This window comes from Lycorma delicatula, chromosome 3 (assembly GCF_047948215.1).
Source record: "Lycorma delicatula isolate Av1 chromosome 3, ASM4794821v1, whole genome shotgun sequence".
NCBI lineage: Eukaryota > Metazoa > Arthropoda > Insecta > Hemiptera > Fulgoridae > Lycorma > Lycorma delicatula.
In genome coordinates, this window is record NC_134457.1 from 114,019,682 (window position 1) to 114,043,068 (window position 23,387).

General features: G+C 29.6%; 1 protein-coding gene across 1 annotated transcript in view; it reads right to left on the bottom strand.

Moving 5' to 3' along the window:
* The window catches only part of Mcr (macroglobulin complement-related), a 202,568-nt gene that overhangs the window by 12,855 nt on the left and 166,326 nt on the right, over positions 1–23,387 (bottom strand). Inside the window, exons 20-26 of the mRNA XM_075360413.1 lie at positions 20,142–20,326; positions 15,022–15,124; positions 14,526–14,717; positions 11,767–11,953; positions 6,886–7,115; positions 1,586–1,747; positions 23–216 (exon numbers count right to left, since the gene is read on the bottom strand). Of these exons, the coding sequence (XP_075216528.1) occupies positions 23–216; positions 1,586–1,747; positions 6,886–7,115; positions 11,767–11,953; positions 14,526–14,717; positions 15,022–15,124; positions 20,142–20,326 (1,253 nt within the window). The remainder of the gene's footprint in view (positions 1–22; positions 217–1,585; positions 1,748–6,885; positions 7,116–11,766; positions 11,954–14,525; positions 14,718–15,021; positions 15,125–20,141; positions 20,327–23,387) is intronic.

Below are 23,387 nucleotides of genomic sequence, written 5' to 3' on the forward strand. Positions count from 1 at the left end.
TAAGAATTACAATAATATTAACCTTTGACAACTCCTATATGTGATATGTGACTGATTCCTGCCATGGAAAAGTGCACGAGTATGCAAAGAAAATGCTTTAACTGGAGGCTGAGTTTGAAACTTAGCAATATCAACATTATATTGGACAGACATTTGTAGTATGGCAAATCCAGCACCCTTTGCTTGCACCTTTACAGTACCCCATGCATGTGGAATCTGGAAAATATAAAATATTTTTATTAGCAGTGAAGTAAAATAAACTTCATTAAGTAATGATTAAAATTGCTGAAATCCTATAAGTAGTGAATAAAATTAAATTTTTCCATGGGAAATACTCTTTTCCATGATATTAAATCAAATATAAACCACAAATTCAATATTATATTTATATTTATATCAAATATAAACCACAATTTTGGCACGCACACTGAAGAAGAGCAGTGAATGTGATAGAGTGCTGTGTTAAACTGGCCAGCCATATCCATAGGTCACATTGCTATTAAACAGACAACGTAGCTCACATGTCAGTAACAGAATGTCTGAACAGGATGTACCATCATCCATTGAGTAATGAATTGTAATCCAATTTTCGCCAACAAAGGTATCAAATCCAAAAAAAAATTTTGACTCAATTCCAGGCTGAGTTCAGAGATGCTACCCGATCAAAAACTCGTGTTTGATTGGGTAAAAAAATTTTGAAGTGGTCGTGATGCAGTGGAGAATGAAGGTCGTGAACGTCTCTGCGGACCAGCATCAATGACAACATTCAGTTTGTTTATGACCTTGTGAAAAGTGACACATAACTGTTGAAATTGCATCAGAAGTGGGCATAAGTGTTAGGAGTGTGTATACAATGTTGTCAAGACACTCTTGAATACTATTTTCAAATCTTGTTTTTCCAATAACAAGAGGGTTTCTAATTAAATCTGTCATTTAATTGATGAAAATCATGTTTCTAATGGTAATTTCAAAATACTTCACGAACAAAGGTTTGAAACTGATCCTTTTATAATCATTGGAAATTATTGAACTTATAAATTCTAATTTACTTTTAAATGATAAATTAGACTTTAATAGGTTACCATTATTAAACTTATAAACGTGAGATGAGTTTCGTATCTTTTTTAAGTATCACTCTTTTTCTACATTAACCATTAGTATTTACTGTTAAATTTATATACTACAGATACTTGTATATACTCCCTATTGTTGCTCTTTATGTATTTTATCTATTTAGATTTTATGTTTTTATTTTTTTCTTTGTCATACTTTCAAGCTTTTGTATCCTGTACTTAACATCTGAGGAAGGTACTGTGTATCAAAGAAATAGCTGTCACTTTAAATAAATTTTGTAAAAATCAAAAAACATATTTTGTTTTCAATTTCTATTTGTTATGATGGATTTTCATCAAATGAAGGCTTTATCCATTGATTATTTCATACAACAAGAAATAATAATAATGGGTAATGCAAGGGTCACATAAGAAAAACGAAATTATTAAATTGTATTCCAAGTTAATTATAGAATATACTAGATTGCATAAAAGATTTTCATACATACATTCAATATATATGCAGTACATACCTCTATTTTCTGTAACTGAGCAATATTTTTATTATTAACTGTAAAAACTTTTGTTTGACCAGGAAGTGCAGTAGCTTCTACAGATACTGTAAGAGAAGAAACATCTCGTAAACGAGCTCTATTTGTGTATTCTATTAAAGCTTTCATAGCCCACGCTGTGTCCTGAAATTAAAGAAAGATAACAAAGTTTAGGAATAATATTGTAATACAGTTTTAGGAAATTTTATTTTACTGATGCAGCCATTTCATAGATTTTAGAAAATATTTTGAACAGCATAAATAAAAAACATTTACTTAAGATTTCAGTAAAGCATTTAATTTAGTTCTGCATTTCTTAATTATAAGGGGTGACTGATATATAATGCACACAGGAAAGTAACAGAAGAATAAAATATTACACAAGTAACAAGTGCAGTCATCTTGTAGGTTCATTTTCCAACTACCAACATTTCAAAACTAGTTAATCCATGCCCTCTCATTTTCTTTAATTCACCATTGTTATGGAGTAAACTGTACTTGCTGGGGCGTTCAATATATGCTATGCAGTGACTACATTTTTAGAGTGAAAATAATATTACAAAAATTTTTCAAAACTTGCTTTGTACTTTTTAGTCATACTTTAATCAAATTATTATCATACATTGTGTTAGTTTAATTAATAGGTTAACTTAAATATCTATTTAATAACTCATAATTATTTTTAATAATGCATACATCACCAGGAGCTGTGTGAATGGTAAGAAGCCAAGTAAATCATCAGGAGCTGTCTCAACATACTGCCCATCAAAAATGATGAAATGTTGTCAAATTTGAAACCACAAAAACTCCCATACCAAGTTTTTGTCATTTTTTTAATGTCAAATGGCTATCGGATTTGTCATCTGCGACCCCAAAAACCCTGCACAGCTGTTTTTCAGATGTTGCAATTTTTTACACCTGCATTCTTAATTTACCCCTCCCCCGTATGGGAAATGTTTAAAAAAGTAATGTGGAATATTATATTGTCACTCGACCTTAGTAACTGTGCAAAATTTCATCAATAGGCAATGTCAGGAAGTATGTTAAGTTATTAAACTTGCACCCTTAATTTACCTCTATACAGGGGGGGGGGATGTTTGCAAAAGTAATGGTGGAATATTGTACTGTCACCTGACCTCAGTAACTATGCAAAATTTGAGGACAAACATGAAAAAAAAAACATTGTGAGTTAAAGAAAAGCAAGTAAAAAAAAAGTTAATATTAGTGACATTCATCGTTGACTAAAAGCTTTTTATGGTGATGAAACTGTTGATTAATATAATGTGAGTAACCCACCGGGTTGGTCTAGTGGTGAACGTGTCTTCCCAAATCAGGTGATTTGGAAGTCGAGAGTTCTAGCGTTCAAGTCCTAGTAAAGTCAGTTTATTTTTACACGGATTTGAATACCAGATCATGGATACCGGTGTTCTTTGGTGGTTGGGTTTCAATTAACCACCATCTCAGGAATGGTTGAACTGAGACTGTACAAGACTACAATTCACTTACATTCATATATATCATCCTCTGAAGTATTATCTGAATGGTAATTACCGGAGGTTAAACAGGAAAAAGAAAGAGAAATACTACGAGTAGATTAGCAATAAAATTTTTGTAAACTAAATATTGAAGATGAATCCTACAGTGGTTGACAAAATTTCGGTGACCAATGAAAAACACTAAAAGTAGATGGAAGAATTGATTTAAAAAGACTGTAACATCATCAAGATAGGCAAATGAAAAGAATGAATAGGGCAAACTGCAGGAACATGGGCTGCTGAAACATCTGTTCATGGTGGGTGCCACTCAAACTCACATCAAATTAATAAACAATGAAATATTGAACAGCAGAGCAAAAACTACTGGCACTGTGGTTTGCCATTATCAAAAAAATTCAAAAACAACCCTCTGCAAAAAAAAAATCTCTGGAGTGTTGTGGGTTCCAAATTATGTGTATATAACTACCTGGAAGCTGGGTTGGCAGTAAATTTTGTGCAATATAGAAACTTTAAAATAATGGGTCATGTTTGACAATCAACAGGGCCAATAATTCTGTAACATAATAATGGTTGCCCACACATGTCTCTTATAACTGCCAAGGATCTTGTAAAGTTGAGATTTTTACCTATTTTACACCCTCCATACTCACCAGATTTAATGCTCTGTGATTTTCACTTTTTTCTATAATTAAAGATGGTTATTAAGAGTGTTCATTTCATCATGGATGATGAACTGAAGGACGCAGCAGCAGTGAGGTCATGGATCAAGGAAAGATTGCCAACATCTTCATCAATGGGATGAAAAAACTAGTTTATCTTTGGGAGAAATATATAGCTGTAAATGGTAACTACATGAAAAATAAATGTAGATTATGTAGATTTTTGTAGCAAATAAAATGTACTTTTATGCCACATTAATTTCATCTATCTCTTTTCATTTCCAAGTTATTAATGACTGACTATACATTACAATTCAGCCACTGCTGGTACTAAGATATCAGAGAAGCTGCAAAAAATTGGTCAAAATTATACCCTACCAACTATAAACAAACAGATGAAATTTCATCTTTTACAAAGAATACACCACTAAGATTTAAGTCATCAATTCAACATGTGGAACACAATGTATCATAATGAAGTACCATTGATCCTTTATTCTTCTTATTATCAGTGATTTGCTTGAAAACCTTTAACGATTCATTGGTAATCTCTTCACAAATGACACAATTATATATCTGAAGATAATTTTGAAAAGGGCTAGAAGATTCTATATTAGCAGTTCAAAAATTTATTCACTGGATGGTTTGTTACAATCTATCAGCCTATTATAGAATGATTGCCTTATTACCGCACTTATTCACATATGTGATGATGTGCACCTTTTTTCTTAAAAGCAAACATGAAATTTATGGGTGAAAATTGGGTGGAAATTTATGAAACGACTCCAACAGAAAGACTGAAAAATCAGAGTTTAACATTAATATGGTAGTGGATTTTGGCTGCATGGAATCTTACTTCAAGCGATTTTGTTATGAAGAGCTTCAAGAAATACTATTTCTAATAGTCTAGATGGAAGTGAAGACTCTGCCGTATGGAACAACAGACGATCATCCCTCTTCTGAAGTTGGAGATTCAAACAGTGATGAAGATTAAAAAACAGGTAAGAATCCTTTTGTCAGAATTACCATATTAATGCATCAACTTGCTTGTCTTTTACAATGTTGCTACAAAAAGTTCTTTATATATTTTTTTTTTGTTTCAAACGTGCTTGCTAGCCTACATGTATTTTTGTATTCTTCACAGTTTATCAATACACCATAATTTTCATATATAATATATTTAATGACAAGACAATTTAATTTTTAAGTACATATTCTAATATTTAATTTTATTACACAAAAAATAAATAGAAATAAATTGAAAATTTTACACATTTACTTATTTCCCAAAAACTACACCATTATTTTTCAGGTGTGCATAGTAAAGTATGCATAGTAGGTTTACGCAAGTAAATATGGCAATATACAAATTGCCCTACTAGAGAGTTTTTATTTACTGGACGTATGGTAACCATCCAACTTTAAATAAATATGGAAATAAGAATAAAGCAGTTACATTACTAAACTGCAGAGATAAAATTCCTGTTAACAAATAATTAAATTTCTGTTGCCTATAGTATGAAATTTAGTTTTATTAGATAACAAATTCTCTTTATTAGAAGATCAAATTGACTTTGCAACAAAACCAAATGGCACTGTTTTGCTCTGAAGTGCCTTAATGAAGTGCTAAGCTTGTCATCATTAGTTAAATTATGACTAAATACATCTTCATCCAAAAAATGTATCATCATCTCATTGAGTTCCCTCAGAAAGTTAGAATGAGCTTTCAGGAGACAAACAAGATTTTCTAATTTCCAGATGAATGTTTGATTCCATAAATGTGAATTATATAAACCAATAGTTAGTAAATTACAAAACCATTACATGTTTATGTTTATCAATGTGCAACCTTTGCTATTAAGAACAATCACTTATTTTAAAGAAATAAAAATATTCCTAGTCTATCAAACCAGACAACAGAAATGGCTTCAATATGATACGGTAACCATTTTCTACAAATTATAGAGGCATTTAAAAGATACCCTCCCACCAATTCATTTAAGATAAAATTAAAGGACTTTCTTTTACAAAAACAATATTATTCTGCTGATAATATATTTTTAAAAATAATAGTATTTAAATGTGTTAAAACCATGAATCTTCTAAATCTCAATTTAACATGCAATATAAATAAATATCTGCTCCAATAATTTTCATTAACATCTTCTAAATTGTGATTTATTTAATATTTTTGCATATTTAATATTATTTCATATATTCATATTTTTAATTACTATATAGACTTTAACCACTTTTATTTTTATTTTATAATTGTATACATATGAAATAATGCTACAATGACCAAAGATGTATGTGCAGTTCTAGTTCTACGATTTTCCTTGATCCATCTACATAAATGCTAGGGCAATTCCTTTGTTTAATCATGCAGTAAAACACCTACTAAATGATCTGTATACCAACTCCTGAAATAATCTGTAGTCTACTGTTATGCATTTATCAAAATAAAAAAATTATTTATTTAATAAAAAGTGTAAACTTAATGTGATTTTTTTTTTACTTCAATGCTCAATAAAAGATATATATGAATAAAAACAGGATCATAAATTTTACATTATTCTATGGAGCAGAGGAATTATTAACGTTAGAAAAATAAATAAATTATATTTTTTAAAAATGCAACAATTTTATGGGAAAATCGTAAAATTCCCACACTGAAGGAATAAATCAGTTTAATCTGATATGTTAGAGTTCAAAAATTATTTTTTTTTGGAAGTCATGTATTAAATTTCAGAAAGTTTTCCTCATTATAAATTAAAAAAATAAGAAAAAATACAAAAATATTTTAATATTCCAATTTTTCAATATTTTAATTACTGGGGCACTGCTTCCATATACTAAAACCAGTCATGTATAGTTTTGCTAACCTGAAAAAGATTTTTATCAAATTTATAATCTACTTATCTAGCCAGGGATGAATACTTGGTTAATGTTGAGTATTGAAATGAGGATTAGTATCATCCTCTAATCTAGTGGAGGGCAATTAAGCACTTAACTTCCTAGTTAAGAATGTATCTCAAACAATATGTATACAAAGAAAATGTTATTTAAATTAATTTATTTCATAAAGTATAATCTGTGTCTACTAATAATTATGTAAATTACATACCTGAGTTGAAGCCCAGCCACCATCTGTTAAACGCTGAGCATTAAGCCATTTTACAATAGATTCAATCATTAATTCTTGTTTTGCTACGTATACAAGAAGGGCATAAGCTGTTGTTTCAATATTGGATGAGTCGTACTTGTATGGTAAACGAGGCAATAAAAATGGTTTCTGATTTTCCATTTTAAATGGAGGCGGTGGAACATGTTCTTTCCCCCAATACATTAATCCACCTTAAAAATACAAATATTTCATACATACATATAAATTATTCAATAAAGTGAAATATATATTTAAAATGTAGAACAATTTCAATATAGATTATATTTACTAACATGTTGAAGGTGTAAGAAAACCACCATTTAATATAAGAATTTTGGTAACTGCTCTTATTGCTTTCGATTGATCATATGTGAATGATATATTTATTTTGAATGTGCATGTATGATATCAATACTACAGATGAACCATCCAATTGAATAAATAATTAAATAGAACTTACCATTTGAAAAATATATTTTAACAATTTTCAGCAGTCTTGATTTTTAATTATTTTTATTAGGGAATAATAATATTTAATATAAAAATAAATAGGTAGAATTTTACATCTGATTAATTTACTTTTACAATTTTTTTTTTTTGTCAATACTATTTAATGAATGAACTTAAATTGTTTTATATGGATTCCATTTACTATAATTCCTTTATATAATTATTGCAAATTGTTGAATCTTTTATGTACAATTTTATTCTACTAGTATTTTTATAGAATTCAATTTAAAAAACAAAAATTAATTAGTTAAAAAGTAAATCAATTTTCAATTTATGCTTTTTAAAAGAAGAAAAAAGTTATATTTTCTCATTCTGATCGATTAATTTAATATATTTAAAACCATTTTATTAACATTAATGATAATTGATTCAGTGATTGTGTTTACAAACACTGAAATCAAATTATAAATGAAACATTGCCTCTATTCTGTGATTCCTGTTAATAAGTTTACCAGTTACAGTGATTACTCATTAATGATAATGCATTTAACAGCACTACAAAATTATTATTTGATTTTAAAATTACTAACATGAAAAGGAAGTATTTAATTTAATTACTTATATTAATTTTTTTATCATCATATAGACACCATTACAGGCACTATCAGTGTCATAACATCATTCATAAAACTAGTAAAGTATACTAAAACAACAGTAATAGATTTATAAAATAAAATAAATTTCATGATAAAAATAAATCACACTAATATCGACAGGTGACATAGTGGGCGCCCCAAATCTTCCACTGATGAGAAAACCTTGACGATGGTCTTGGCTGTCTTTGCGAGGAGCCCACAATGCAGTACTCGATGTCTTGCAAGTGAAATTGCTGATAGTCATACTTCTATTCTGTATATTTTCATAGCAACAAATGGAACTCATTTAAGATGCAAAAACTTTCTGAGGATGACACAGAGAGACATGTTCAGTTCTGTACATGGGCATTAAGTTAATATCAGAACAACCCTAAATTCCCACAAACTATCCTATTCAGTGACGAGGTGAACCGGCAGAATCGCCCAATATTGGTACAATGAAAATTCCCACTGGACTGACCCATCCAATGTTGTTGGAGATTTAAAAATTATGGTTTGGTGTGGGATATGGGGTACCCATGTGGTTGGACCAATCTTCATCGATGGAACCCTTAATTCTGAGCAGTACTTGAACATGCTGAGACATTCTTTCCTTCCCTTTTTAAATGAAGATGGAACATTCCCTTCTGTTTTGATATGTAACATGACCCTCTTCCCACTTAAATAAATGGATGACAATTCAAAATAGCAGCCATTGTTGTTTTATGCCCCAAAGGTGGGCCCTCATACATAATTTAACTGGTGTATCCAAATGTTTCATTTTCTTTACAACTTCTGAAATAATAGGCTGAACTGCAACTTTTGGACCACCTGTACATATAATATTAATCCGATCAACCTAAGTACAGAATTAATAAATAAAATAAAATAAAATAGGATGAGAAATAGATTAAATTTTTGAAAAAAAAATTGAATTTAAAAATGTTTAATTTTATTTCTGATTCGATTTTAATTTGGAAAGGATCTTTTAACAATTTTAAATCTTAAGAATAGTATAAGACGAATTTTAATTTCAATTTTAATATGTAATTTGATATGAATGATTTGAAAAAAATATATATGGAGTAACTGATGAGGTGAGTAACTCACAAAAGCGCCCTTGCATGAAGTATGAAATAAGGTAGATGTCATCCTATTTTATTTATTAATTCTGTACTTAGGTTGATCAGATTAATATAATTTTTGTAGTGCAGAGAAACATGATTCACAAAAGGATCGACTTCAAAAAAAAAAAATATATATATATATATATTTTCAGAAATTAATCTTTTTAAGAAGACATAAAATTAAATACATTAGAAAAATATGACATATATAAATACAAGCAAATTTCGATCTGATAAACCATCAGTGTTTGAGGGTGATGTCTTATAAAAACTGCAACAGATAGCACTCGAATAAATCAATATGCAATTTTTATTTTAAAATTTTTACTATTTAATAAAATAATTATTTCAATCATGACTGATGATGCAGCATCCCACAAAAGTACTTTCATGAAAAATTAAGGTAACATATGGCTTATCTCAATATTCTGTATTAGGTAGTTTTATATAAATATTATTAAATGAAATTTAAACCAGCAAAACACAATAAATAGATAACTTAAACATACCATATTAATTCCAAGAATAGATTTTTACAGGTTCGGGTATATGCAGTTGGTATTTAATTCTATAATTACATTAAAATAAACTGTCTTTATAATTTATTAATTTTGAGTTTGCCAAAAATTGTTAATGATTTATAAATTTTGAATTTTATTAAGGATAAATACACAATTTCTGCTGTCCAGTACTAGAAAGATGTAATATTTAAAACATTGTATTTTCGCAAAAATTGATTTTTGGAATTAATATGGTAAGTTTAACTTATCTATTTACTGTGTTTTGGTGGTTTAAATTCTATTTAATATTAAATTTTAAATTAGCAGAGTGGTCAATATGTTAAAGAATTATTTGAATTTTCGAAGAATTCCAACTCCAATGAAGCTATGTACAGCTTTCTTTTGTTTTATTAAATAACAGAGTGGCGTGAGAAGTACAGCCTCAAACAAGGATGGCTTAGCTAAGATAACCATGAATAAATCCAAAGTAATCAAGCCTCAAAACAACATTACTTACACAGTCCTTCAAGCTACAAAGCAAGAAACAACCACCGCTTATACGTTTTCCAATGAACTCAATGTGTGGTAACCAGTTCATAGTTAAATCAATAACTACACCTAAGAATTTTAACTAACAGTTGTTTGCAACATCCTCAATGTCTTATAAAACAAGAATCATAGAATTTGATTTTTCTTGGTTGGTAATTTATTATCAGAAAACCAACCCTTAATCACACACACAATGACTTCATCATTTTACAAACGTCATTTAAAGAGCTGCTGCTGCTGAACGTGATCTTTCTTGTATCATCAGCAAAGTTCACCACATATGAATTTTGTATTAACTCCAAGCCTACATTCAAATGATTTGTAAAAATCAAATAAAATATAGATACTAGCATCTAGACTTAAGGTACACTACAAAATAAATATAAAAAAATCTGATAGAAAATTGTTAAATTTCACAGCTTGTCTGTTACTTAAAGAAAGAGGTCATTAATTTTATGACTCCATCAGAAAAATTATAAAATTTAAATTTTTCAATTAAAATGTTATGTTGAACTCAGTCAAAAGCTTTACTAAGATCAAAAAATGTTGCCATGATATAAAGATGTTTCTCAAAATGGTTTTAATCAAGAGTCTTATTAACAAAGCTCTAAATAACATCACTGATACTCAACTTCTGCCTAAAGCCAAACTGATCTGAAAAAACTGAAGCCAAAAAACTCATCTCTCGAAAAAAAAGAAATAATTCTAGTTTCTAAGCCTTTTCAAAAATTTTAGCAAACCCGGGCAAGATCTCAATGGGTTGGCAATTGAGGGATCTTTAACTTTACTCTTCTTATACAAGAGAAGAACAATAGCCAATTTCAATGAATCAGAAAAAATTGATTCCTTACTTAAGAACATTAAATATTTAAAAATAACTGGAGCTATGTGTTTGATCAACCTGCTTGATAACCCATAAATATCCTGGCAATTACTACTCTTTAAGGAATTAATTATATTTAATAATTTTGTAATGTCCAATGGATTAAAGGAAAATGAAGGCTCAGTGCCACAAATTGTCTGTTTACAATTAAAATACTTTTTAGTATTACTTGGCAGATTAGAAGTGAGTTTTCCTGATAATTTAACAAAAAAACTGATTAAAAATCACAAAACAGTTTATCAGAAAACTTAGACAAATTCTGATTTACCCTTTTTTTTATTTATTAGATAACATAACTTTTTGTGGGTTATTTTACTTATCAAATTATCATTATATTTCACTTTAATAGCACTTAAGAGATTCTCTATACTTCCGTTTAAAGATATTTCTCAGCCATTTAGTTAAATCAATATTAAACATCTGATGTAAATCACTTAATACATTAAAAATATCATGTATATATGGTATTTTAATTCATCAATATTCCAACCCTTAGATTGAGTTTTGTGCATTCCCTTTCTACCATTTAAAGGAAAAGAACATTTAAATGCACGATACCCTCTGGAGGAAAAGATTCCACTTAGCATTCAGATGAATTCCATTTCATAACAAAATATCCCAGTCAACTCTTAACTAATAAATCTGCAAATAAGGAACTGAAAGCATAAGAATAATGTAAAACAAAAGTTTTTATATACCTTCCCTTCGAGCATGTTTAATAAGTATTCCAAAAGCAGCTTCAGCAGTTGGAGCTTTACTCAACATTAAAGCGTAAGCAACAATGGCAACTTCATATGGTTCACCATACCTATCTAATAATTTTAGATTCCTTTCTAACCAGTCCACTGCTTGTCTTTGTGCAGATGCAACACGTGATCCCAAACCCTACAATACAAAAGATTTATAATTAATAGCTTCTTTTACACCAAAAATACTAACAGCTGACACAATGAATAAACAAAACATATTAATAATAAACCAAAACTTAAACAAATTCTTCAATGTCAGTATAAAGAATGAGTTAGTTATGTGAACCCATAATTTAATTAAAATCATTAGTAAAATATATTAAATCAAAAACCACTTAAAAAAAAATTATATACATTTTGATTGTTTAACTATCATCAATGTATTCAACTATAATAAAAATAAAACAAAATTAAAGACATATACTGACAATAAAAATCAATGAAATTACTGATACATAAGAATATTACACAAGTATTTCTATGGTGAAGTCCACAGGAAAAAGTATTATACATAGTGGGATGGCAATTACCTGAACCCTGATTTTCCTGGATTATTGCTTACATCTACACTAGGTAATTTTAAAAAAATTAATACACAATTTAAAAAATGTAAAATATTAAAGTTTTTCTTCAACAGAAATGTAATTTTACTGAATTTTTAATTTACTTTTTTGCAATTTATGTAGCACAAGCATATGTTAATGGGCCTGTGTTAAACAAAATTAATTTCTGAGAAAATTGATGGCAACACATTAATTAGTCAAGCATGCACTGTGATATAATGACTTACATCCACAACAGTCACATGAAAAAGTACATGAATTTTGCCTATCATTATGGTCTGGCTGGAGTGTCAAAAAAATCTGATTCTACAGATACACTTGTTTTGTGATCTTAGCAGTTCATAAGTGAAGATCAACATTGAATAAGTAGATTTCAGATTTTTTAAAGAAGGAATAGTGTTTTTAGAGGTATGTTTTAATTATTGACTGACATTAAGTTTTAGTACTATACATTATCTACTAAACGTACTATAATTTTTTTGTAAACTTTAACCCTTTGCGATCAGATGATGTATTAAAAATTAGCCACTGGGGTCAGGTGGCCAGTAGTACTGGCCATAGCCATTTTACCTGTCAAGTCAGATTTGTTTGCACAGTTGCGTTCCTCACAGCTCGGATGGTCAGCAGTAGTGGCCCAGATTAAAATCCCTGAACACCTGGATAACCAGAAGTACTGGCCACTTAAAACATATTGCTATATAAACAGTGTATTTCTTTAGTGTACTGTGATTAGTGCTGTAACCTATTGGACAGCCTTTTAGTTAATTGTGTATTATGTTTCTGATCTTTTTTACAGGCTTTTGTTAAAAGACTGCGCTGGGAAACGTAATGATTTGAAAACTACCAATCTTAAAAAATAAACCATGATCTAGCTAGCAAGTTAAACAAATGTGTTGGACAATTTTCTTATACTATAAAGTTTCTTTTTAAATATTATTTTATTACGTTATATTCAGTAAAGTAAAAATTAATCAAAACTATGTTAAGCTATTCTTTGTGTGAATAAAAAAAATTATATAAAATATTGGTGTTGTTCATTTAAAATTAAATGCTTTTTATGTAAATATTTAGGAATGAATGAAAAACAATTCCGAGCTGGTGGGGCAGAGCAGTCAAGATGGCAGCCAAGCCAACAACAACAGGTAAGCAGCCAGTCCGAGCTGTGAGCACTGCTAATGCAGTAAATATTTCGAACTGACAAAGCAGGCTGTGGTCAGCTATATTGGCCGTCCGACCACGAAGGATTTAGAAATGATATTTTTTTTATAACACGCAGACCCTTAACTTAACTTCTCTTTAATATGTTTTTGTAAGTTTTTTAAATGAATTTTTATATAATACTATAGTATTAAATAATAATATAGTACAGTAATAAATTTTAATTTCATCCAAATAAATTTTTTAAATTTTGATCAATTTATTAGCAAATTTACTCAATAAATTTTTTGGACTGTATTATTGTACCTGTTTTTTATTACATTTTATGTATGATAAAGCTTTTTTTAATATTTCAATTATCTGGATTTCAGATTATCTAGATTCAGCCATGCAAAGGTCTCAAGATATTCCACTAACTATATATATATATATATATATTATTATTATTCTTTTACAGCCAACATGGGACCACTTAAGTCAATTTTAGTTGGATCTTTTCTGAGAAAAGCCTGTTATTTTACTCTTCCGAGCTGCACAGTATTTCTTCATCCGTTCAGATCTTGCTTTCTTTTCTTCATCCGTAAACACCCTCTTCGTTGTATTTTGTCGTTTGTCTGTCTTTTGTTTAAATCTAATGCTTTTGTCTTTTAGCTTTGTAATTTTTCCAGTTTTATTCTGTAGGTCAGTCAGGGAAAATCCCCATTCTTTAATATCTTCTCTAATTTCTTTGATCCATCCTACTTCTAGCTTTTGGAACCAGAGCTTTTCAATGATATTTCTTGACAGTCTTGTTTCCGGTGTCCTTATGAGATGACCAAAGAAAGAGATTCTTTTTTTCCGCATGGTATCAGGATATATATATATACACACACACATGTAATAATTATAATAATAAATCTTTGATATAAGTTCACAAAATAAAATCTAACATAAACATTACTGCAATTAATCAAGATTTATTTAGTAAAAAATAAAATAAATACGCACTCCAGTAAGATCCTTGACAGTATCTAGTGTTATTAGGACATGTGCAGTAAGAGAGATATTACGGAATCGTATTTGATCATCAGGCCAATTCAGTGAATTGTTCATTTTACGGTCTGGCAACCAAGTTACTTCATAGAATGCTCCTTCTCGTGTTTGATGTTCTAGTATCCAGTGAACAGCCTTTCCAATTAACTGAAACAAACAATTAATAAATACAGTTTTGAAGGAAATGTGAATATTACATTTTTAAGAAATTAAGGTAATTTCCAATTTTTTTTTTAAATGCTAAAATTCAGCAAACTGTCACAAATTTAATTATCTTATGTATAGAAATACATGAATAATTAACATATGGTAACCAATGAAAACAGAGGCTGAAATTTTATAAATAAAAAAGAGCTCAGAAAAAAAGAAAATTAAATCTCATTATTGTAAATTTAGTGCTACAAAAAATAAAAATTTGTTTATTGTACACAAACAGTAAGAACTAATTTACCTCAGAATCAATATAGATAAAATTCTCCCACTCATAGAAACTTGCTTCTTGCAATACTCGGGCACAAAAAGCAGTAAGCCAAACACTAGGTGACGACTGATTCCTAAAAAATGACAAAGATCTTAATAACATTATACAATTTTAAATACTCATCTCTACAACAATGAATTACACCCTATGTTTTGTCAGATTGATATATCTAGTGGTGTCTATAAATTTGTTACACTTTCAGGTATAAATAATTCAACAGATTGAGTTGAAATTTTGCATGAACACAATTTTTATACCTGGACAGAATATATGAATATTGTCATTATGAAATGTATCATAGTTTCAAAATGGTAGCTGTTTAGTGTCATGTGGTAATAACCAAATTATGTTCCTTGCCAATATTCAACTTTCTATGGTCAAACCACCAATCAAATTGAATTTGGAGTCCACTTGCGATGTACAGCATGGTGGCTCATCCAACACAGCCGCTGCCACTGTTACTATGTGTGTGACACGACTAGCTACATTTGCCTCTGTTAATGTGATTAAAACATATAAAAGAAAAACATAAAAAATGATAAACAAAGCTAAATCACCTCCTCATGGTGTTTGTCTAGTAATGCTAGCAATCATGTAAAATGCTTTTTTACCTGTACAAAGGATGGGTAATCACCTATAACTACTATTTTTAGAATGAGGGCTGACTATACTGAAACCCATATACTTCAAACCAGTCAAAGGCTTTGAGGCCTGTGCTCACCAACTGTTGCTACAAAGAAATGACAGTACACTAATAGTTTTTATAAAGTGGAAAAGCTTTAATTGTTATTTATCAGTATTATTCTCACAAGCATGAGGATAATGAATACAGTGGGAATTTGACTAGTAATAACATAAAAATTAGGAGTTAACAAGTAAGTTCTCGCGAAAGTAACTTTCTGTTCTATCAAATTCTATTGTAATGTAAAAGATTTTATACTTGTATGTTTTCAGTCTGAATAAAATACAATTTAAGTAACGTTGCTGTATTATATTATTCATCGGTTTGTAATTGTTATTTTAAAAATATTTTTTACTACAGACGATTAAATAGTACATTCAAAATTTCTTATTCAATCCTCATTTTAATAAACTAGTTTTACACACTATAACACATTCAGTAAAATAATATAGTTAACTCATGATTAATTTATGCATTAATCTATTATTTTCACAACTTAGATTTAGCAAAGGTTCAATAACACTTGATGGCAGACTTCACTCAAATACAACAGTTATTGGGTGTTTCTCAGTAACTTTCAATTTGGTCATCCTGACTTCTTTAGGGGAAGACACTTTCCTTGTTGACGATCTTAGTCACCAACCCTTCCATTCCTAGCCCTGATGGGCTTTACCAGAGGTTGTTTTTCAGACCCTCTAAACTGGATAACATAACACAGTCATCGGTTTGGCCTCTGTCAGGATGTCACCGATGCAAATGCTTTGGCACACATTTTCATAGTAGGTTGTGTATTTGCACACCTACTATCTATCACCTTTGTATGGCCTTTTTCCAACCACGACTACCTACCATAACTTAAAACCCTCAACTATCAAATTAACCAATTTACGGAAGTGCAATCCCCGTACCTTCCTCTAACATTGAAGGTTTCACCCCAAAATCCCTCATATCTAATTTCAGTTAGACTATGCACTCAGATTATTACTTCGACTGAGTCATTAAACACAAAAAATCCTATCCTCATACCAACAAAACAAGTATTGATAGTAATGACAATTTTGTCCTACAAGTCAATTTACTCCAAGTCCTCTTGACTTACTTAAAAGTCAATAAATAGATTCACAAATTTAATAAGCCTCTAATGAAAATATACGCTACTTCTCTAGCTTTGGTCTGCTTTCAGGAGTGAGGACAATGCCTACACCCTCCCGTACTGCAACTCCATTAGTGTTCTTCACACAACCATTCTCATCCTAACAGCAAATACCTCAGCTAACCGCCAATCTGCTAAAACACCTATCTTGATAAAGTAGGCATCCAGACAGGCCCTAGCCACCAAGGTTGCTATTCTGTCTAAACATATATTACTGTATTAGAACTCCTCTCAGCCCTTCTCTGTAGGGCTAAGAATCTAAGAAAGCCAGCAACTATGATCCATTCCCTTTAGGTTTTCTAATTAACTTCCAGATCAAAACCAGAATTGATCCTTGCAAGCTCTCTAGCTACTTTGGTACATTTAGCTACATACCTGAAGCAGACATATAAGACATGGTGCCCATGATCAATGGTCTTACACTATGGATACAAGCCTGAATTAATCAAACCAAATCTGGCCAAACTATCTTGAAAAGCACCACGTCCAGAAAAAGAAACTGTTTAATATATTGATTGGGGGAAATTCACCTAGCTACCTGCATACTTTTTATATCAGGAAAAGTAACGTACATGTAATGGCCATCAGCAGATTTAGTGGTCCATTTTGCCTGCCACAAATGGAAATCTTGGTCGTTTATATCTTTTATGTGCCCAGAGGTAAGTTGGCCTACCTTTTTAACATTTTAACGTAATTGGTGCTCAGCTGCAACGATATCAATGAGCTCAATACGAGAAATAACAAGAACTGCCTCTCGAGAGACAATCCTGCAGGCCAATACCTCAGTTTTTAAAAACTGCATCCTGCAGGCCAATACCTCAGTTTTTAAAAACTGAGATATTGGCCTGCAGGATGCAATACCTCAGTTTTTAAAAACTGAGGTATTTGAATTAATAATTTTAATTGGTAACAGCACCACTGAAAATGAATACAAAATATATACTTGACTAGTAAATCATTTAACTTCCTCTTTGATGATTCATAATCTTTTTTTAAAATATGAATAAACTGCCTTAAACAAAACTTACCAAATGAGAGATATCATTCAGTGATTAAATATTAATACTCATTAGTTAAAGTGTTATTACATTATGAAATTTAATTGTTTATTTAATGTAATATCAGGTTACAGAGTAACAGCACAGTGACATGATGTCAAGAGTACTCTGCAGATACAAAGGCATTTGTTTGCAGTCTGGTAAATATGTAGTCTTGAACAGATTCAGGCCGACCACTCCTGAGACGTATGGTACAGTCTAGCATTCAAATCCAAATAAAAGCAACTGCCTTTACAGAATTCAAACCTTAAAAAGAAATAACATTTAGTGATGCAATAATAATTCAGTACCTAACAGAGAAACCTGATAGTTCTAAATTAGTTATAACTACAGGTAGACAGAGTCAGAGTTGATGAGGGTGAAGGGATCTCATCACAAGATGTCATTTCAATCGCTATGAAGCAATGGAATGTGGCATTCTATATATTTTGTAACAGAAATTTTAAAAGAAGTGATTCTTGAGGATTTAGATGGAAGTGTAATGTCAGGTGTCACTAAAGAGTTCCTACTCAGAAAATTTCAATTTTGCATTGAAAAGGAAATACCTGAAGAGATATATACTGTCCCATACACATGCGCGCGCACTATATGTATATATATATATATATATATATATATATATATATATATATATATATATATATATATATAGAGAGAGAGAGATTAACTCAAATTAAATGTTAACATGTGCATACAATGCAGGATGCAGAATGTATAATGCATTAAGACAGGGTAATTCTTCAGAGAACTCAACTGACTCCAAGAGATATGGTTCAGCAAGCTATACGGAACTTCACAGACAGACTGGAAGAATGTGTTTGCAAAATCAGTTGTGATTTGAATTACAATGTATTTTAAACTTAATTCTTTTTTAAACTCCCATTTTTCTAATTAGTCATAAATAACATCTATCTCTGTTAGTAAAAAAATAACAATTTATTAAATATTGTTACAGCATTAAAATCTATTTTTGTCTGCTTTGCTCCAATCAAAAACTGATTTTTAAAAGTTTTTATTTTCATTTTATTGGTTGTATTTACATTAATTTTCTCAGAATGAAATTCTCTAAAAGTTCTGTACTAAATCTTCCACATTTATTGGTCATTTAACAAAGCTGTTGTACTATAAACCAAAAAAAAAATTGTTTTGACATAAAAGTTTGTATTTTACAGCTGATATCTGACACACCTAAACAGATGTTTGTTCCGTGAGAAGAGTTACCACACTAGGGTAAGAATTTCATGGGAGCATGTGAGGATGGACGATCATTCTCACGCTTTGGGTTGGGTCCAGTCCAGCAGGTAAAGAGAATAGGAGTATAAATACTGCAGGGAAGACTAGTTGAAATGAGTTCTACGAGATGTCAGTCAGCATGAGTATTCTACGAGGTCAGTGCATACACGTTCAACACGATTAAGGAGGCGTCACAACTAATTCCAGTGTGGACAGTATATGAAATCAAAAAATGGTTCGTTGAGTTTCTGTTAGACTATAAATGAAAGAGATAATGTATTAAATTTTTTTCATAAGTTTTGAGGATAGTTTTATTTGAACAGCAAAGGTATTTGCAGTAAAAGAACTTTATACTGTCTTAACTATTGTACTATTGTTGTTAATACAAGAGGTTAAAAGTGTTAAGACTAGTTAGTGGTCATGCTAATGTCTTTTGTTGATGGGACTAAATTCTGCTTTTCATTACTTATCTACCTGTAAATAAATCCTGACGATTACTTTAAATTCTGATTTGCATTTAACCACTGTTTATTATTATTGACATTTATTATTATTATTATTGTTGTGTTAATATTATATTACTATTATTATTACTTTAATATTAATATTATATTGTTATTGTTATTATTGTTGTGCTTAATATTTTTATTATTTGTTTTATTATTGTTGTTTACTATTATTTTATTACTATTGCCATTATTATTATTTATAAGTCTTGTTTTGAGGATAAGTTTCTGAAAGTAATTATAAGGTAAACACAAACAAAACCTTGAAAAATCTGATCAATATTATCACATCTAATCACTTTTAAAAATGACACATTACATGAAACAGTATCAAATAATTTCTCATTATCACAAAAACCTTGTAAAAGTAACTACTTAAATGTCACAATATGTTTATGCTAAAAAAATTTGATATGTTTTTGTTAAAGATATAAATGTCAATACGACAGAATGCATACCAGTCAGTTCGGAAGAAGCTAAAAGAACCATCCTTGTTCATGAAAGATAGTACTCTTTGATATAATACATTCATATGAAAAAATGAATGTTTTTCTTGTGTACGATTTCTTTGATTAATAAGACGCATATACATTGTAGTATAAAGATTAACAGCAAAACTGAACATTGTCTGTTCAGCACAGTCCTGTAAAAAGAAATTTTAAATAATCAATCATGTAACAATGAAGCAACTACATTAATAAGAGAATTACAGCAAACAAACAAAAATTATAAAATTATTACTTGTTTATGCTTCGATGTGAATCATTAAGTTAATTAATATAATGGCATTTTTTTATACCTTTTGTAATGAAACACATTTGGTATGAAATGTTTTGAATACATTCTTAAAAACAGAATAAAACCATGGGAAAAGTGTACATCTTTTTTTCAAGTATATGCACTAATATGTGTATATAATTGTGTAAAAGCAAATTACACTCAAATTATACATATAACAACCCAATAAATTTGTTTTTTAACCTTCAGCTTTCTGAAAGACAAGATTACGGTGAAAAATCTATTTGACATGATGTAATGATGTCAAAGAACATATTCACAACTGAATTGTGTAAAAGTATTCTTAATTAACATGATTCAAAATCTACATACAAGAAATTGGGAATTTCACTGCAAAACCACTACCTGAGGAAGTAAGAATAGAAATATTTCATAATCATTTCAATGTTTAAGGTCTTATTTATTAACTAATTTTAAACAAAAAATTTTATTTTATTCTTTTTACTACACAATGTAATATAAAACTATTCTTTCATTTTTAATCATGTACCTATTTCTAAAAAAATTGCAGGATAACTTAAAATAACACTTTTAAAATATAAACACTTTAGTAGATTTTAACTTATCTTTGAGCCACCCAATAATCAACTGATTCGATTCTATTTTCCATTTCTTTCTCTTCTGAGCTTATCTTTTAAACCTCAATACATCTTTGTTACATTCTATTTCCTCAGTAATTTTTTTATATCTTCTAATTTTTTTCCTCTACAGGAAGATATCTACATGTCTTCTACTATCAAATTAACAAATCTAAATGCCTTACATAGTCTACTGACCTCTAGTTTGTCTTTACAAAGTAATGCTACAAATGTTTCTCCTCTCCAATTTATCATTTTGAATTTTATTTTTTGTGTTTTTGATGTCTGTATCAATTATCCTTTGTAATTTTAATCAAAAATAAAAACCTTTAGATGTTATTATCTTTACCAAAATTAATATTTATTTCTTTATTATCTACCCTCCCATCACATTTAATTATCTTGATTTTATAACTGAATTTCTCTGCTAGCAATAAATTTATGCCTTTTAGAATTATTAACTTACTTTTTTTTGTTTCTCCTAAAAGAACTATGCTATCAGAAATAGATTTTTTTTTCTTTGAGAGTACTGCTCTCCAAATTCTGTATTGTTTTTTCTATGTATAAATTGAAAAGGAAAGGGGACACAGACTAAATTCTTATTTCAGTACTTTCAGAGTTTGTTTTTCTTAATGTTTTTGCTTATCACCACTATCTGACTTAGGTATCGACAAAAGTCTTCTCTTATTTTTCAGTCTAATTTTCTTTAAATTTTAATCATTTTTTTTTTGTTTGACTAATCAAACAACATTCTTCAAATATCACAAATTCCATGTAGGTGGCAATATTTTTTTTAAGTCTGTCTTCTAAAATTGATTGAGAGCCAGAATAGCCTCTCTTGAACTCATACTCTTTTTGAAATCCACATTTAATACATCTTCTACCACACAGTTTATTCATCTCTAAACTATTCTAGTAGCTATTTTTTTACATATAAGATATTACACTAATGGTGCAATAGTTCTCACATTTATGTGCATCTGTTTTCTTAGAGACAACAATTAACACACTCATAAAATTTAAGGGTGTTTCTCCAGTCTCATAAATTTTGCATATTAATGTATTCACACCTTTTATATATTACATAAATCTTATTCAAATTATAATAATTTTCAAATGCTTAGATAATTTTTATTTTTTAGTAAAAATTGTTTGAATAATACTAGCCAGTTGACTAAATCTCTGGCTCCTTGAATGACCAAATAAAGTATTATGCTAAAATATCTATTCTTCATCAAGGAAATTATTCATTTTAAATATTATTTTTATTTTACTTCCTCTTCAAATTTCAGCAGTAATAAAAATCAGTATATGCTCTTATGCTGAAGTAGAATAGTAAATAAGCTGATACTCTTGACTGTGTTTACTTTTTTTTTTGTCTTCAGTCATTTGACTGGTTTGATGCAGCTCTCCAAGATTCCCTATCTAGTGCTAGTCGTTTCATTTCAGTATACCCTCTACATCCTACATCCCTAACAATTTGTTTTACATATTCCAAACGTGGCCTGCCTACACAATTTTTTCCTTCTACCTGTCCTTCCAATATCAAAGCGACTATTCCAGGATGCCTTAGTATGTGGCCTATAAGTCTGTCTCTTCTTTTAATTATATTTTTCCAAATGCTTCTTTCTTCATCTATTTGCCGCAATACCTCTTCATTTGTCACTTTATCCACCCATCTGATTTTTAACATTCTCCTATAGCACCACATTTCAAAAGCTTCTAATCTTTTCTTCTCAGATACTCCGATTGTCCAAGTTTCACTTCCATATAAAGCGACACTCCAAACATACACTTTCAAAAATCTTTTCCTGACATTTAAATTAATTTTTGATGTAAACAAATTATATTTCTTACTGAAGGCTCGTTTAACTTGTGCTATTCAGCATTTTATATCGCTCCTGCTTCGTCCATCTTTAGTAATTCTACTTCCCAAATAACAAAATTCTTCTACCTCCATAATCTTTTCTCCTTCTATTTTCACATTCAGTGGTCCATCTTTGTTATTTCTACTACATTTCATTACTTTTGTTTATTTTCATGCGATAGTTCTTGCGTAGGACTTCATCTATGCCGTTCATTGTTTCTTCTAAATCCTTTTTACTCTCGGCTAGAATTACTATATCATCAGCAAATCGTAGCATCTTTATCTTTTCATCTTGTACTGTTACTCCGAATCTAAATTGTTCTTTAACATCATTAACTGCTAGTTCCATGTAAAGATTAAAAATTCTGCTTCTTTCTTATGTTCTTCAATTGTTACTGTTGCTGTTTGGTTCCTGTACATGTTAGCAATTGTTCTTCTATCTCTGCATTTGAACCCTAATT